This window comes from Oryx dammah, unplaced genomic scaffold, assembly GCF_014754425.2.
Source record: "Oryx dammah isolate SB20612 unplaced genomic scaffold, SCBI_Odam_1.1 HiC_scaffold_5, whole genome shotgun sequence".
Taxonomy (NCBI): domain Eukaryota; kingdom Metazoa; phylum Chordata; class Mammalia; order Artiodactyla; family Bovidae; genus Oryx; species Oryx dammah.
In genome coordinates this window covers 49264351-49282130 of record NW_024070189.1, presented here as the reverse complement: position 1 = coordinate 49282130, position 17780 = coordinate 49264351, and the positions used below count along the sequence as shown (strand labels likewise).

At 50.3% G+C, this 17780-nt stretch overlaps 1 protein-coding gene across 1 annotated transcript; it reads left to right on the top strand.

Annotated features, from left to right (window-relative positions):
- The first annotated feature begins 1049 nt into the window (after positions 1-1049).
- Positions 1050-13420, top strand: PCYOX1L (prenylcysteine oxidase 1 like). The gene is made up of 6 exons (XM_040239631.1): positions 1050-1266; positions 5544-5750; positions 7203-7377; positions 9266-9477; positions 11879-12019; positions 12462-13420. Exons 1-6 carry the CDS (start codon positions 1182-1184, stop codon positions 13118-13120), a joined length of 1479 nt encoding a protein of 492 aa, XP_040095565.1. The 5' UTR covers positions 1050-1181; the 3' UTR covers positions 13121-13420.
- Positions 13421-17780: the final 4360 nt, after the last annotated feature.

Sequence of the window (17780 nt, the reverse complement as noted above, 5' to 3'; positions counted from 1 at the left end):
CCAGTGGTTAAGGCTGCTCCCAATTCAGAGGGCACAAGTTGAAATGCAGATTACATGCCACAAAGTGAGGCCAAAAAGAAAACATAGTAATTTAAAGGAGTATCTTGAGTCTGGTTTTGCATTTTAACACAAATATTGCCCAAAAGTGTTTTTTTGTTTTGTTTTGTTTTTAATGAGAAATGCATATTTATTCATCTACCATTTTACCAATAATCCAGTTTGGCCATGTTAAGACTCACAAAGTTGGCTGTAATCTCAGCTCTATGACCTTTTACTCTTCTCAGAGTCCTTTCTATTTCTATTCTTAGCCATAATCTGACTGAATACACATGAGTTTTCCTTATTTTATTTTGAAACTCATCCCCAATTTTATTTCCTGTGAGAGGAAATCTGTCCTTTATAGTGTAGTAAACTAGCCACAGTGAAGCTGCTTTTGTTCCCTTAGAGGGTGAAAAATGGAGTTTATCTCTTCCTTTCTACCTTTCCTCTCCCCTCTAAGAGTGGATGAAACTCTTACCTTTCGTTTTTTAAGTAGAAGGCGGAGACACAAACTGTGTGTCAAAGCCGCAAAGACACGTGGTAACTAACAGCAGTCTGGAAAGTATCTGGCTTTGTTTCAGCATTCTGAAACAAGTAGCGCCTTGCCATCCTGGCTGCATGGTTGGTCAGCAATCTCAGGCACTTGCAGACACTGCCAAGTGATTTCACATGCCTTATTTCACGTGATTGTCACAACCACCTAGAAAGGTAGAGCAGGAAGACTGAATGAGACACGGAGAAGGCACGTTACAGAGCTACTAACGCTCAGAGTTTGGATTTGAACGGAGATCGTCAAAGCTTCAGTTCTTCCTTGGTCATCAATCTCCCCGGAGCTGGGCCCGGGTCCTGATGCTGAGTACCCAAAGCGCGCACACCTGCGCCGGAGCAAGACAAGCCAGCCAATGAGGAAACCGCATCCAGGAGGCGGGACGGAGAAGTTGCCAATGGCAGAGCCTGCCCCCAGAGAGATGCGGCTAATGAGGGCCTCGTACCGAAGAGGGACTGCCGCTTGTCCAATAAGAAGCTGCGACCAGCGAGGCTGGAAGGCGGAACAGCCAGCTGAGCGCTGGGGCGGGGCGGGGCGCCCAGCGCCAACCCGCCAGTGCCCGATACCCGGCGTGCTGCTCCCATCGCTGCCCGCCATGGCCCACGCTGCCCGGCTCCTCGCCGCGCTGGCCGCACTCCTCGCTGCCGCCGCTACAGGCGATGCCCGGCCCAGTAAAATCGGTGCGGGAAGGACTGGGTGGGGTGCAGATCTGGGGAGGGCTGCGAGGGAAGAGGGCTGCGAGGGAAAACGGTTGTCAGCCGGGAGCAGCTGGATGGGGGAAGGGGAAGGCAGCTGGACGAGGGAGGGGTCCTCGGGAGAGGAGCTGGGTGGAGAAGAGCCGAGGGACTGAGACTGGGCGAGGAAGGGGACCGCAGCAGGCAAGGTGCTGATGGGGAGGGAGGCGTGGGCCTGTGTCCAGGGCTACCTGGGGCAGAAAAGAGCCTCGGGGCAGGACTGGTCACTGATCTCGCCAGAAGGTTCAGGGGCATTGAGCATCTGCCCTCGACCTGGCTCTTTGCCAGGTTCCCCCAGGACGCTGGTCTGGCTGGATGATGTCATTCACACAGATTTATTGAGGGTCGTCTGTGTAGTAGGCACGGGTCCATAGTTCCTGTCCGGAGGAGGAGAGACTGCACAATACAAGGAAGTTAGTGCTGAGGCTGAGAACGACTGTGAATATAGAGGAAAGGCACTCACCCGTCTTTGTGGGCTCTGGGAGGGCTTCCTAGAAGCAACATCTAAGCCAAAAACCTCATGGAGGGTAGGAGACAGTTCTAGGAGAGACAGAACCCATGGAAAGTCCTCTGGGGACAGATTTGCTGAATGACAAAATGAGGAATTTTTCACAGCAGTCTTCTTATTTGCTTTTTTTTTTTTTCAACATTTTATGTTGAAAATTTTCAAACCTAGACCAAAATTGAAAGACTTACACATTGATCATCTCTTTACCCAGCACCTAGATTCTGCTGTTAAGAAACTGCTAGTATATTTGCTTTATCACAGACCTGTCACATATCCATTAATCCATCTTACATTTTAATGCTTTTCAAAATAAATTGCAGACATCAGGACATACTGCTAAATACTTCATCATGTATATAACTAACATTCCATGTTTGTTTATACTTTTTTCCTCTTAACATTTGTCATTTTAACTCAACGTGAATCAAAGATTTTCAGGTCCCTCATATATCAGATTCCTGTAGACAGAGATGCTGGGTTTCTGGTGTGGGAGAGGAGTGACTCTCACTGGGAGGGAGGGCTGCCCCATGGGAGTGCCACAGACATAATGGGGCTAGTGCAGTGCTAAGGTCTGCATTACCAAACCCCAGCTCAGGCCATAAAGGATTAAGACAGGCTGAAGTGTGCCAGAAATCAATTTAGGACTGAACAGTTAGGGTTTTCAGAGGAGAGAGAATCCTGAGAGCTGGAGTAGATAGAGAAGGCCTAATGAAGGAGATGGATTTGGAGCCAGGCTTTGAAGGATGGGGAAGAATGAAGCAGGCAAGGTCTTGATGTGCAGGGTTCCCACATCTCTTGAGAAAGGTCGGCAGAGCATGGCATTTCCCAGTGACCACTGAGGAAGGGGCAGGACCTCCTCACAGCTCAACCATTTCTGCCAACGCAGAACTTGCTGCCTGCCTCATTCCAGCTGGCCCTACCCACCTCACCCCAGGCATCATCAAGGCAAAAGATTTGGCAGTGCCAAGCTTCCTGCAACTTTAATTTTCCTCACTGCTTTGATAAGAGCCTCTGTGCGTCCTCAGTGGCTTGGACTCTACGTACAATGGGAATAAGGAGCTTCCTGTTAAGATGTTGTAACCCTCAGGCTGCTTCATGATCAAATCTGAACACCTTGGTGTGGCGTCAAACCCTTTAAATTCCCCCATAATTCCACCTGGGCCCTGCTTTTGCTGTTCTTTCTGCAGAAAATGGGCTTCTGCTCACTGGTAAAACCCACTGTCCTCCAGGATCCCGATCTACATTGCTACAGGGCCCTCTCTGTTTCATTTATTCTATGTCCAGCAAACCTTACCACAGACTAGAGAGCAGGTGTCAGGTCATTGGTGTTGAAGGAGCCAGTTCTTAGTGAGATGAGGTCTTCTGCTTCCCTATAGCCTTTAGGCAGCTTCCAGGTCTTGTGATAGCAATTTCTCTGGGGAAAAAAAAAAAAAGGGTAATTCAGGGCTTTGTCAAAAATGGAAAGGGTGGGAAGCACTTGGTTTAAAAGGTTAAAGGGTATCCTTGGAACTGGCTTTGTAAACACTGAGAATAAAGAAGTAATTTGTTCTTTTGAAATGCAATAGTGAGCTCTACTGCCTGCCAGAATCTGGGGACATAGGGACCTGCCCTCAGATCTTGACAGATCATTTGAGTAGTGTCCCACGGACCAGGCCAGGGTAAGGAGAGTATGCTGTGGGAATATGCAGGAGGGACAGTTGTCTTCGGCAGGTCAGGCCAGCCAGCTAAGAATGACATATAAGGGCCACAGAGGTCAGCAAGACAAAGGATGACAGAGAGTTTCTGACAAAGGGAACGACGTGGGCAAAGGCACAGGCATGACAGGGCGAAGTCTCTGTTCCAGAGCAAAAGAAGCTGAGGCAGGGGGCTAACCTGGTGGTCCAGTGGTTGAGACTCTGTGCTTCCACTACAGGGGGCACAAGTTCTATCCCTGGTCAAGGAATTAAGATCCATATGTTGCATGGTATGGCCAAAAAAAGAAATTGAGGTAGACAAGAAGGTGGAGTGTTGCAAGGCTGAGGAAGGACATGGAATAAGTAAATGGAGACCAGATCATAAAGAACCTTGTAGTTTTGCCTTCTTGACAAGAGTTAGTAGTCTTAGGGTCCAACAGGACCCTGTGTCTGTGTGTGTGTGCGTGTGTGCTCAGTCGTATCCAATTCTTTTCAACCCCATGAACTGTAGCCCACCAGGCTCCTCTGTCCATGGAATTATCCAAGCAAGAATACTGGAGTGGGTTTTGCCATTTCCTCCTCCAGGGGATCTTCCTGATCCAAGGATCGAACCTGTGTCTCTTGTACCTCCTACACTGGCAGGCAAATTCTTGACTACTGCACCACCTGGAAAGCCCAACATGGGTCTAGTAAGAACAAATCTCCTTCTCTTTGACAGGTTACTAGACTGTCAGGTGAGAGGAAAGCTGTGTCTTAGATACCTGGTGGGCAAAAACTGTGGGTAGCATGGCTGTCCAGCTCAGTAACTTCACAGCTGCTTCACTATCCTCTCAGTGCTGTGTAATGATTGCTATCTGTTTGGTCAGTGGTTCCTAGCAGCACCTCAGAGCCCTGACCAGTAACACACTTTTCTCAGTGACTTGGATCAGAATATTGATGGTATATGAACTAAGTTTGCAACTAACTAAGGAAAGAAGAAGACAGTAGGTAAGACCCCAAAAGATGTTAAAAAGCTGAAACTATAACAAGAGTCCAAAGTGGAATAGAGTGCCCTATATGGTGACGAGTTATCTGTCACAGGGTGAATTCCAGGCTTGGCAAACATGGATGTGGAAATGACTTAAGTGTCAGGTGAGAAGTTGCAATAGACCACGGGTTGGCTGACTTCTTAAGTTAAAGACCAGAGAGTAAATATTTTAGGCTGTGCTTACAGCCTCTGTTCCAACTTTACTCATGTCTGCCTGGCATGAAAGAGCCATAGCCAGGAAGCTAAAGAAAGGGCATAGTTCCGTTCCAATAAAGCTTCAGCTTGCAAAAACAGAAATCTGCCTTGATTTGGCTCTCAGGCTGTAGTTTGCCAACCCCTGGATTAAGGAGTGGATTCCTAACACTAATCTAACCTAATTACCTGGCAGTGACCAGGTCTTCACCAATTCATAGTAAAACATCCCTGGTGGCTCAGATGGTAAAGAATCTGCCTGCAATGTGAGAGACCTAGGTTCAGTCCCTGGGTTGGGAAGATCCTCTAGAAAAGGGAACAGTATTCTGGCCTGGAGAATTCCATGGACAGAGCAGCCAGGCAGGCTACATACAGTCCATGGGGTTGCAAAGAGTCAGACACGACTGAGTGACTTTCACTTTGACTTTCAATGAGTTTGTATAAAGCTAGATTTATTCCCTTAAATAAATTTTGATATTCTTCCCTGCCCCTTTGCTGCTAACTTGTCTTTTTCTTTATAAAATAAGGGTTATTGTAGGTGGTAGTTTGCAGGTTGTACTTTGCTGTTTATTGATAGCTTTACTGCCTGGCAAATTCCATGGATGGAAGAGCCTAGCAGGCTACAGTTCAAAGAGTCGGAAGTGACTGAGCAGCTAACACTTTACTAAGCACTAGTCTACAGATTTCCTTTTTGAGATGTTAGAAGCCTATGAGATGCGAGTACCTGGGAAACCACTGGCCCAGGAGACTGAGAAGGAGTGACCCTCAGTCTCATGCCCCTGCTCTGTCTCTCCCCACGCCTGCCTCCTGGGCCTGATGACAGCTGTGGTTGGAGCTGGAATCGGGGGCTCTGCTGTGGCCCACTTCCTCCAACAGCACTTTGGCCCCCGGGTGCAGATCGATGTGTTCGAGAAGGGGACCGTGGGTGGCCGCCTAGCCACCATCTCCGTCAACAAGCAGCACTATGAGAGCGGCGCCGCCTCCTTTCACTCCCTGAGTCTCCACATGCAGGGTTTCGTCAAGCAGCTGGGTGAGTGCACCATCCTGGGGCTGGCGGCAGCCCTCGGGCCCTTCCCAGGTGACCCTGATGGTCAAGGCCAGAAGGTCATGTAGCCCAATCTCCTCATTTTACAGATGGAGCAGCTGAGACCAGAGAGGGGAAAGAACATGCCTGAGGTTACACAGTGAGTTAGTTGCAGAGCCTGGATTAGAATTCAGGTTTGACAGCCCCACCCCCAGACTAGTTTCTTTCCCCATCAGTTTACTGCTTCTCAATAATCTATAATCACAATGGCTTCCACATGCTGTGTGCTTGCCAAGCACCTGGCGTCCTCTGGGTCACACATAGACATTACCTCTAATCCTCCTACCAGCCTGCAAGACAGGTGCTGTATCTCCTCCCAAGGAAAGGGCTAAGGCCCTACAGCTAATAAGTGAGAGCTGAGATTCAACCCCAGCAGCATCTGTCAAAACCACAAATATATATACCACTGGATGCAGAAATTCCACTTCTCAGAATTGATCCCATAAGTGTGCTCACAGATGTACAGAGCAGCAGACGCACAAGGTTACTCATTACAGCACTGTTTGTAATAGTAAAAAGTTGAAAATATCTTACCTGCCCATCCACTAGGATCTGAGACTAAATATTGTTTAAGCACACAGCAGAATATTCAGTAGCCAAGTCCTATATGCCCAGGTATAGAACACTCTCTTAAGATGCCCATGTCAGTAAGGTGCGGGCCACTGTGTATATTAATAGTATATGGGGGAGGGTGGAGGGAGAGACAGCTCACAGATGTGTACACATTTATAAGTGTTGGCACAGAATATCTCTAGAAGGATGCTGAAGGAATATACTTACTGGTTGCCTCTGGGTAGGGGAACTTTGTGGTTTAGGGACAGGAATGGGAGGGAAAGAAAGAAAAACCCATGACTTAGGGCAGTCCCTATAATCTCTAAGCCTCACCTTCCATCCATCCATCTTTACCTGGGGGGTACTGACTCTTGTTCTGCCTCTCCCGAGACTGTGAGAGGATGAAGTGAGATCCAAAGCTCCGGTGCTCTCTCAGTTGTAGAGTGCAGGTGGTTGTCAGGAGCTGTGATTTCTTCCTTGTGGCCTTGGTGCCCCGGGCCGCCATCCCAGAGCAAGTGCCACGGCTCTCAGCCTCTAGACAATCCAGGATGACGACTGAATCTCCCTCACTCATGGCTGAGTGAACCCCTGTTAGAAGACCATATAAACCAGATTATGAGTCTAGTTTTCGTTTCTTTGTTGGCCAGCCGGGCCAGGCATCTCCCCAGCACTCGGTTTACCGTTGTTGAGCAAGCAGCCCAGACGCACCAAGCGTAGTGCCGCATTCCCTTTAGTGGGGCTGTCCTTCAGGATGGCCCTGAACTTAAGCTTCCGGCATCGCTAGGTTCCCCTGGGGCTCCGGGGGCCTCTGTAGGGGACCTAAGGGCCTCTTCCTTGTCTCCTCAGGGCTGCGGCACCGGCGCGAGGTGGGAGGCAGGAGCGCCATCTTCAATGGGGAGAACTTCGTGCTGGAGGAGACAGACTGGTACCTGCTGAACCTCTTCCGCCTCTGGTGGCACTACGGCATCAGCTTCCTGAGACTGCAGATGTGGGTGGAGGAGGTCATGGAGAAGTTCATGAGGTAGGGCTGGGCAGAGCCTTGGGGAGGGCCTTCCAGAGGGAGAGAGGAAAAGAGACGCAGAAGGAACCAACGTGACTGTACGTTGTCAAAATGGAAAAGGTACTCACTGGGTTTGAGAATTCCATCCAGGTTCCGAGCACACCCCCAGCATCAGAAAGGGACTTACTTTAGTGCAGCAGTACTTGTCTCTCGTGTTGTCACGCTGGCATCCTCTTTCCCTCGGCTACACTGGTAAATAAAAGCATGGGTTGCAGGACTTCCCTGGTGGTCCAGTGGTTAAGACTCTGTGTTTCTAGTGCAAGGGTCATGGGTTTGATCTGGTCAGAGAACTAAAAATCCCACATCCTTTGTGCTCTGGCCAAAAAAAAGCATGGGTTGCAAACTCAGCCACCTTCAAGGGCCTACCTGGGGTATGAATAAGTGAAGCAGTTTAGTGAAAGGGAAGAATAAGGAGTAAGGGGTCCTGAAGAGCCAGGCCCCATCGGAATGGGCAGCTAGCTCTCTGCTCAAACTCCTTGTGGCCACGTGGGAATGCCAGCCTCACTGAGCAAATTCCAGTTTTTCAGAAGAAATTGGAAATCCAATTGTATGTGAGATTAGTTTTACAATGCATGCAACCAGTTCATCTTACAAGGCAAATAAGACATATCTGCAGGCCACAAGCAACCTGTGGACCACCATTTACAAACTCTTCTGTCCTCCAGGCCTATCTAGAACAAACACCTTTCTTTGCCAGTTATCTCCCCCTTATGTCCCAGCCCCCTCCCCATCAACTCCAAATAAGAAGGATAAGTATCCTGTTGTCACTCTGTCCAACCCTCATAGTCCACTCACTCACCAGGCTGGTCCCCAGCTCTCCCCAACAGTCAGTCCTTTCAAACATTCTCCCTGTTTCCTGGCCTAGGTGCAGAGACTTCAGGATCAGACACTTACTTGTTCATGGCCTCCAGGCCTCCTTCCTGGTTTCTGGCACTTCTCTGCTCTTCCCACTCCTGTAACTATGCTTTTTATGGCACTTCTTCCTTGTACTCTCCAGGTATCCCCAAAGTTAGTTCTTCACTTCTCTTTCCTCTTTCTTATACTTTTCTCCCTTGTCAATTTTATCCAACTCCCCAGCACCAGTTCTCCCTTTTGTGGGAGACAGCCTCTACCTGTGAGCCCCAGTTTCCCCTTAAGTTCCAGACCCACTACCTAAGCAGTTTCTAACTGCTTTCTGGACACCTCCATTTGGGCTTCTTGTCAACAACCAAACCCAGCACATTTACAGAACAGCCCAAGCAGAAGCAGTATTCCAAAGGCCACTATCCAAAAGTTCATCAGCTGACGGCTCCAGGCAAATGCCAGTCCTCAAGGTGGGGAGAGTCGTGGGGGAAGAAGACATTAGCGAGGGGGTGAGTGGGAGCCTCGTTGGACCGAGCCACAGGGGAAGACAGGCCAGACTAGCAGAGAGGGTGACAACTTTGGCATAAAGCAGCTGCCATGGGGTCCAGTGTGGTCCTAGAAGCCAGGGAAGAGCTGTTGTTGCTGGAGAGGGGATATGACAGTGGGGGCGGGCATGGACCACTGCTTGGCAGTCCCAGCTGAGTAAGAAGAGGACTGCAACCTCCTCAGGGAGCGGCTTGAGAGGTGATATGATTGTCATTCAGAGGAGCCACCATGTGAAGCCAGGTTCTGGTGGGATCCAAAGTGTTTGCCCTTCCCTCTGGGCTGTCCCTCCAGGTGGGACGGGCCCGCCATTGCCAGCAAATAGGCCAAGGTAACATAAGAAGCTTCCTCTCCCACCCCTACATGGAGAGGAGGGGTGGGCCCCCAGGTGCAGTGACCCAGCAGCAGGTGGTCAGCAGAAAGGCCTTTCTGCACAAGGGCTCTGGGTCCACATGTCTCCCAGGATCTATAAGTACCAGGCCCACGGTTATGCCTTCTCGGGTGTGGAGGAACTGCTCTACTCGCTGGGAGAATCTGCCTTCGTCAACATGACCCAGCGCTCCGTGGCTGAGTCCCTGCTCCAGGTGGGCGTCACCCAGCGCTTTATTGACGACGTAGTCTCCGCCGTCCTGCGGGCCAGCTACGGCCAGTCAGCAGCGATGCCCGCCTTTGCCGGTGAGCCTCCAGCCCTCAGCCTGCCCACCTGCCCTTCCCCAGCCCTCCCTGTAATAGCCTTACATTTACCCAACTCAGTACATGACATCACCCCAACACCCTTTGATTCTGGCATCCGTCCTCTCAGTTGGCAGGAGATGGTGTTCACCTCACTTCACAGAGAAAGGGAAGCTCAGATCTCAGGTCCAGGGTGTTTCTGCCACTCCTGTTTGGACTGGTTTCATAATCTGCCCTGCTATCCACTGGGCCCCTGGCTATCCACTTATTAGAGCACTGCATCTTCCCAGCTCATTACTGGAGTGGGCAGGCACATATATCACCCACCATCTCCCAGCACAGGACACAGATCTGCCCAAGAAAGACATCAAGACACATCTTCCCCAAGGTGTGGTGACTATTCTGGACCTTGAAAGATACAGTAGGATTTTACTGGGGCAGTGGAGGGCCGGAGAGGGGCATTCAAGGCCAAGGAACCTCACAGGCACTCACTGGCCTGCTTGGCAGGGTTCTCCTCTCCTGCCTCCTAACATGGAAGGCCCAGGCTCAGTCCTCTGTCCTCCTCTGCTCTCAACTACTCAGCCTTCCTTGGTGAGCTCAGCCAGTCTTGGGGCTTCAGTTCTACCCACCTGACTCCCAAACATGACCTCTAGCCCAGACCTGTCTCCAGAACTGCAGGCTCATGTGTCAGCCGCCACCCTTATGTCCACACTGGAAGGGCTAATGGGCATCTCAGACTCAGCGCATCCAAACCTGAGCTTCTGATCTTTCCCCTCAAGCCTGCCCCTCCCAGCCTCCCCGTAGGTTGGCTGGTAATTACTCCTTTCGGTTGCTCCAGCCAAAACCTTGAATCATTGCTTTCTTTCATGCCCTTTGTGTCATATGTCAGGAAATCCCATCTGCTTTACCTTCCATGTATACCTAGAATCTAACTGCTTCCTAGCAATGCCTCTTCCTTGGTCTAAGCACTAGCATCCTTCACCAGAATTGCTACAAGTCTCCTACCAGGTCCCCCACCCTCTGCCCACTCCCTGGCCCCTCCAAGCTCAACACGTCACCCAGATGATCCTTTTAAAACAAAAGACGGATCCTGACAGAGCTGCATGTAAGACTGCAATAGCTCCTGCTTTCCTTCAAGGAAAATCCAGAGCCCTTCCAGTGGTCTGCAGGCCTCTATGTGGTCTAGGCCTCACCATCTCTCCACTCACGCACCCCAGACCAGGCACTCTGGTCTCCTCACCGTGTCTCCAGCGTCCCAGGTACACTCCCACCTTGAGGCTTTTGTGTGGCCATCGCTCTGCCTGGAAGAATCTTCCTGGAGACGCAGTCATAATAAACTCTTGCTTCCCATGTCTCTGTGAAGATGTTGCCTTTTCATCGAAGCTGCCTAACCTCTCCCACCCCCAGGAGTCCCAGTCCCCTTGCCCTGCCAGGCTACTGAATCGACTTATTTCTGTCCCCTTTGTTTACTGAGATATCCTTACAACAGTGCTGACCATCATAGGCACTCAGACCATTTTTGCTAAATAAATGAATGAAAGGGTTTATAATTAACAAGTACCTCCCACATGCCCAGGATACTCTTCCTCTGGCCGCTGCTAGCTCCTTCCCAGCCTTCTGGTCCTGCCTAGTGTCCCCTCAGCGAGATGACCCTGCTCACTCTCCCAGCATCTTGTAGGTATCCTTTGAGATATAATTCATGTATCACGCAGTGCACGCATTTAAAATGTAGGAGTCAATGGCTTTCAGAACACTCCGAGTTGTGTCTCCATTGTCTCCATCTGGCTCCCCTGGTGACACAGCAATAAAGAATTCACCTGCTAATGCAGGAGCAATGAGTTCAATCCCTGGGTCGGGAATATTCCCTGGAGGAGGAAATGGCAACCCACTCTAGAATTCTTACTGGAAAAAAATCCCATGGACAGAGAAGCCTGGTGGGCTATGGTCCACAGGGTCACAAAGAGCCAGACATGACTGAGCGACTGAGCGTGCACACACATACATCTGTGTCTCCATCACCACAATCAATTTGAGAACATTTTCACTGCCCTCAAAACTCATCCCTATAGCTATCAGTTCCCCCAACATCCCCTAGCCTTCCAGCCCTAGGCAACCACAAATCTGCTCTGTGTTTCTTTGGATTTGCCCATTCTGGGCAGTCTATTTAAATAGAATCATACAATCTGTGGTCTTCTATAGCGGCTCTTGCACTGAGCATAATGTTTTTACTTTACAACATTGTGAATTCTATTGTATTTATTTCTGCGTATTATCTCTCCCTGCGGGGGGGTTGGGAGGAGTCTTGGCCTGGGACAGAGGCCTGGGTAGGATGGTGCTGGCCTCTCCAGCCCCACTGCCTAGAGGTTGAGAAGCCACTGGTCTCCTTCCCTCCCCCTTTGCCCAGGAGCCATGTCTCTAGCCGGGGCCCAAGGTAGCCTGTGGTCTGTGGAGGGAGGCAACAAGCTGGTTTGTTCTGGTCTGCTGAAGCTCACCAAGGCCAACGTGATCCATGCCACGGTGACCACTGTGACCCTGCAGCCAACGGGTAAGTAGAGCAGGGGCCGTGACCACTCCCTTCCTACACAATGAACACTTCCTCCTTCTCTATCCCTAAAACTCCTCTGCTGGGGTGCAGGTCCCAGCACTGCCAAGCGACACCAGAGGGCACTGTTGTCCTGATTCAAATGTCAGAGCAGAAAGCAGAGACTTGCACTCATCTAGCCCCATTCATTTGACCACTGAGGACTCTGGGCCACAGCCTTGCCCACGCTCCCTAGCTAGTCAGTGCCACAGCCAGAGAAAGAGCTTGGGTTTCCTGATTGTGGCTCGCCCTGCCACCATACCAGCATGGAAAAACTGACACAGCAGCTGGACGGCGGTGGCTGCACCCAGGGTCTTACCGCTCGGTGCTGGGCCCCGGACAGCAGATAAGTGGGTAGAAGCCAAGAAAGAAGCTGACTTTTGTGTTCTCTTCTCTCTCTGTCCAGAGGGGAAACCCTTGTATCGGGTCAGGTATGAGAATGAGGCGGGCACGGGCTCTGACAACTATGACATAGTGGTCATCGCCACCCCCCTGCACCTGGACAACAGCAGCACCATCACCTTTGAAGGATTCGACCCGCCCATCGATGTCGTCCAGGGCTCTTTCCAGCCCACCGTCGTCTCCTTGGTCCATGGCTACCTCAACTCTTCCTACTTTGGCTTCCCCGACCCTAAGCTTTTCCCCTTTGCCAATATCCTTACCACAGATTTCCCCAGCTTCTTCTGTGCCCTGGACAACATCTGTCCCGTCAACATCTCGGCCAGCTTCCGGCGGAAACAGCCTCAGGAGGCCGCTGTTTGGCGAGTCCAGTCCCCCCAGCCCCTCCTCCGGTCCCAGCTGAAGACCCTCTTTCGCTCCTATTACTCAGTCCAGACGGCCGAGTGGCAGGCCCACCCCGTCCACAGCCCCCACACCCCCCTCCCACGGTTCACACTGCATGACCAGCTCTTCCACCTCAATGCCCTGGAGTGGGCGGCCAGCTCCGTGGAGGTGACGGCTGTGGCAGCCAAGAACGTGGCACTGCTGGCTTTCAACCGCTGGTACCAGGACCTAGACAAGATTGACCAAAAGGATTTGGTGCACAAGGTGAAGACTGAGCTGTGAGGCTCCGAGGAGAGCTGGAGATGTCCAGCCTCTGCTGAAGAAGGACTCCCTTCACAACAGCCAGGATCGTAGAAGCCGCGCGCACCCAGAGTCCTTCTCCGACCCCTCCTGTGTGGAGTGTCCTTTCCCTCCAGTGTGGGTCCCGGTGACCCACTCTCTGCCTTTACATCTTAAGGATTCTCACAGTGGTTGTTTTATTTTGAAGGGGGAGCGTAAGAGAAGGGGAAGAACATTCGAGCCAATGTATTCACTTATTTATTTTTTTTTTTTAAGAAGAAATAAAAGTCCATCTTAAGCTGCTTCTGACTTTGTTTTCTAAGTAAAAGACGGTGATAACTGTGGTAGGGAATATAAGGCAGAGAACTTTGAATCCAATTTCTTTATTGTCTACTCCCAACAGGCACCTAAGGAACACCTCCAGTGAAACATATGTAACCAGATGGTTACAAATAGAGGGAAAATGAGAAAACATAAATAAGACAGGATAATAGCTCCTATTTATGGTAGGCTTCCTAGATGCCTTCCTAGATGCAAGTACCTAGTTAAGAACTTTAACTAAATACTATCCAAGTTTTTAAACAACACTGCATTTGGAGGAGATGGCTGGAAGTATACAAGGAAGAAATGGTTACCCCAGCACAGATGGCAGCCTAGCTCTGAGACTCCTGGCAACCAGTGGAAAAAGGGAAACATACCAGGCCGTAGGAAAAGGAACACTTTTTTCCTTGGCAACTGGAAGAAACGACCATTCTGTCCATTAAGAGTCTTGTCTTATAAGAAGACAAGTTCCCAGCTGGTAGAAGGCAGTTGTACCTCACCCCCCAAATATCTACCCAGAAGAGAAAAGGGAGGAAAGATGGTGCTGTGATGAAGTTTGTTGGAGACTGGATGCCCAAGTCCTATCCAGACCAGCTAAAGCTGGTTCTGAGGAGGGCCCAGATCCCCATGAGGATACCACACTGCCAAATGACATTGGCATTGTAAATTGCTAACAGGAAGAGTCCCAGAGATGGTCCACCTAACTCCCTCTTTTTGTAGAGATGGAGATAAAAGCCCAAAGTGAGGAACAAATTTGCCCAGTCTCTTGACGAATTCATAGAACTTAAATCCAGAGCTTCTCCTTAAAAGTTAACTGAATTCAGTATAGGACAAAATACCCTTCAAGGCAGCAGAGGCCCAGATTCATCTGAAGTTGCTTTTACTATGCGGAAGTGATGGTAGTGAAAGAGATGGTGTCTTTGGGGTGCACATAGCATGCACTCATTGGTCATTATAGGAAATAGGAAGCCGACACATCAGTAAGAATACTTTTGGCTGTGGCAGTAGTAAAAAACCAAACCCAAACTAGCCTAAGCAATAAAAGGGTCTTATTAAAGTCCAGGCACAGGGCAGGCGTTGAGTGGGCAGAGATGGCCGCCAACAGCTCCCAGGGCCAGAGGGTCTTCTCTCACAACCCCTGAAGCAGAGTCTGGCTCTGGGCTCACTGGGCCCCTACTGAACCAATTCCTGTGGTCAAATGCACACCACATGCAAACGGCTTAGGACTTAGCTACTGGACCAGTACCTGAGACACAAGGGATGAGATTAAACTAATCAGCTTAGAACAGCCCTGAGGAAGAGGTGATCTCCAGAATACAAGATCAGAAGGGTGGAAAGCGTGCTGGAGGGAAGTCAGCCAGATGCAGGATGGGGCTGTTCCTTACCCCTCCTCTCAGGTCTGGTGAAATCTACATGCAATGATTTCTTGTCAAGGCCTGTGTTTGTCGTGGTATAACTGATGACCACTGGTACTAGGCTGGAGGACCAAGGCCAATATCAGACTTGTCCCTAATAACCTGTGCATCCCTCAGGGTATGTGCACAGAAGAGGCCAACCAGGGCAGATTCACTTGATATTCAGCCTGATTGCAGTGGGGCTCGCTGGTCCTCAGAAACTTCCTTTGTCTGGGTAGGCAGGCCTGAACAGCTCAGAACAAAAACAGGCCAAGATGCCTATGCTACCTGCTTCCACAAGCCCAAACGTGACAGCTGGATCCCACTACCTCTCTGCCTATAAGGAAAAGCCAGAGATTCCTGAAGGCAGCAGAAGGGAGTGTGGAAACCAGCAGGAAACCTTGGCCTCAGAGCCCACCCTAGCCTTCTTAGGCCAGGAAAGAGGCTCCCATGGGCCCACAGTTCTCTGGGAGAAGATAGCATTTGCAAAGACAGAGCCCTACAACCTGCCAAATGAAACAAGAAAGAGGTCACATCACCTCAGTAGTCCTGGGTACAACATTGTTATTCAGTTGCTCAGTTGTGACTGACTCTTTGCAACCCCATGGACTGAAGCACACCAGGCTTCCCTGTCTTTCACCATCTCCCAGAGTTTGCTCAAACTCATGTCCATTGAGTCAGTGATACAATCTAACCATCTCATCCTCTGTCAACCCCCTCTCCTCCTGCCTTCAATCTTTCCCAGCATCAGTCTTTTCCAACAAGTAGTAGACGGGTAAAAAACTTGCCCCCTAGACTCCACCCCTAAAGCAGGTAACCTAAGCAAAATCTCAGCACTTTGTGGGGAGCGGTTAGAGGGTAGAATTTGGGGTGAGCGAGAGAGGAATGCCTTGCTACTGACCCACCTTTGAAGAAGCAACGGGCAAAGGGCAGATCATCGGCTCCCCCTAGAGGCTTTGGAGCATGAGTGCATGCATTCATTCACCAATCCCTGCACCGCGGCTGCTGCTGCTTTTGCCCTAATGCTGGAGATGCAGCTCTGAAGGAGTTAGATTAGGCCTCTGTTCTTGTGGAGGAGGAGTTTCATACAGACAGTGGAAAACAGGAAATCCACGTAGAGCACACAAAGTTGGGGGGGCAATGTAGACCTGGCTCTCCAAAGATCCTGAACTCCCCATTGCTGCCCTTAAACCAGGGAACTGGGAAAGGCCAACTGTCAGCCCAAGCTCACAAGGCCAGGCTCCTAAGTCACAGAATGGTAAAATCTGAGAAGACCCTGGAGATCCCTAAATCCCACTGCTTGCTTCAAAACTGAGAAAACTGAAGCCCAGGAAAAGGAAAAGGCAACATCCACATAAAATTAACGAGCGTTGGTTGAGCACCAGCCTCTGCGTGTCTGATGTTCTCATAGGAGGAGGACAGGCAGTCCCACCCTATTAGAAGTTTCCTCACCCAATCCCTATGCCTTGGGCACTCTGGGGGGCTCCCAGGCCCTTTCCCCACAAAAAGGCCTTGGAGGTCCCTCATGTGCTGCTGAAGTCTTAAGGCCTGGAGAGCAGACTGCAGAGGCCACAAGGAAGAGCCACCCCCCAGGGAGGAGAAGCGGCTGCTGAAGGCATCAGCACGCGCTGGCACGGGAAGTCTATTTTCCATGTGTCTGGAACCAGGCCGAAGCTTCCTAGGGTAATTTTAACCAGTATCCACTCTAGAACAATACCAAAAAAGGTAAGTTACTTGCCAGCCCAGACAAGCACATACCTAACCACTGCCCTTTCATGAATTAGACCCTGAAAACATTCAGAACGAAGGCTGCTTTAGGTGCTGAAGTTTGAGCAGCCAAGTATTCTACACTGGCGGTTGGCCATCTTCTCGAAATTAACTCTAAAGTGCCAGCTATTCTTACCTTCAGAAAACACCGCCTGAGCCCCTCAGCTGTCTTCAGAGAGCCTAGGTATTTTTAGCCCCTAGAACAGCTGATTTAGGATTTGCTGCAGGGGCTAGGAGGGCACAGGAGGATTGGATTGCAAGGGTCTAGTGGATGGGGTTGGGGGAGGGATTAGCATCCAGGGGTTAGAAGCCAGCAGGGGCTTTAGGACAAGTGAGTCCATATAGCCTTTTTTTTTTTTTTAACTTTTTGACTGTGCCCCACGGCATGTGGGATCTTAATTCTCCGACCAGGGATCAAACTCACACATCCTGCATTGGAAGGCGGAGCTTAACCACTGGACTGCCAGGGAAGTCCCCACACTGCATTTTTGATCAGCAAAGATTCTTGGTATAAGCCAGCAGTTCTCAAAATGTGGTCCCCATACCAGCAGCATCAGTATCACCTGGAAACCACTGACTTAGAAACACAAAGTCTCCTCTCAGTCCCCTGCCCCCTGCCCCGCCCCCAGTTGCACACTCCCCCGCTCCGCGCCCCCCCTGCCCCCCACCCCAGCAGAAAGGTCTTGTTTGCAGTGGCCCTTTACTTCACCAGGGAGAATCAGCCCTTGTTCACTCCTAGATAGGTTTCTACTAACAAAGCTCCAATAACATGACTGAAATAAAGGCTTATAAACGCAAAGAAAGTATCTGACTGTCCTAAATGGTAGAAAGGACTTCCTAGGTGACTCAGATGGTAAAGAATCTGCCTGCAATGTAGGAGACCCAGGCTCAATCCCTGGGTCAGAAAGGTCCCCTGGGGAAGGGAATGGCAACCTACTCTAGTCTTCTTGCCTGGAAAATTCCAAGGACGGAGGAGCCTGGTAGGCTATAGTCCGTGAGGTTGCAAAGTCGGACACGACTGAGCGACTAACACTTAAATGGTATAAATGAATGTACAGTTTTGTAATAACCCATCTCAGTGTTGAAGAACTCTGGGTGATGGAAAATCTTCCTCCACATTGATTGAAATCTACCTCCCACCCAGTTTTGGCTTCAGAGCCACAAGGAGCAAACCCAAGGTC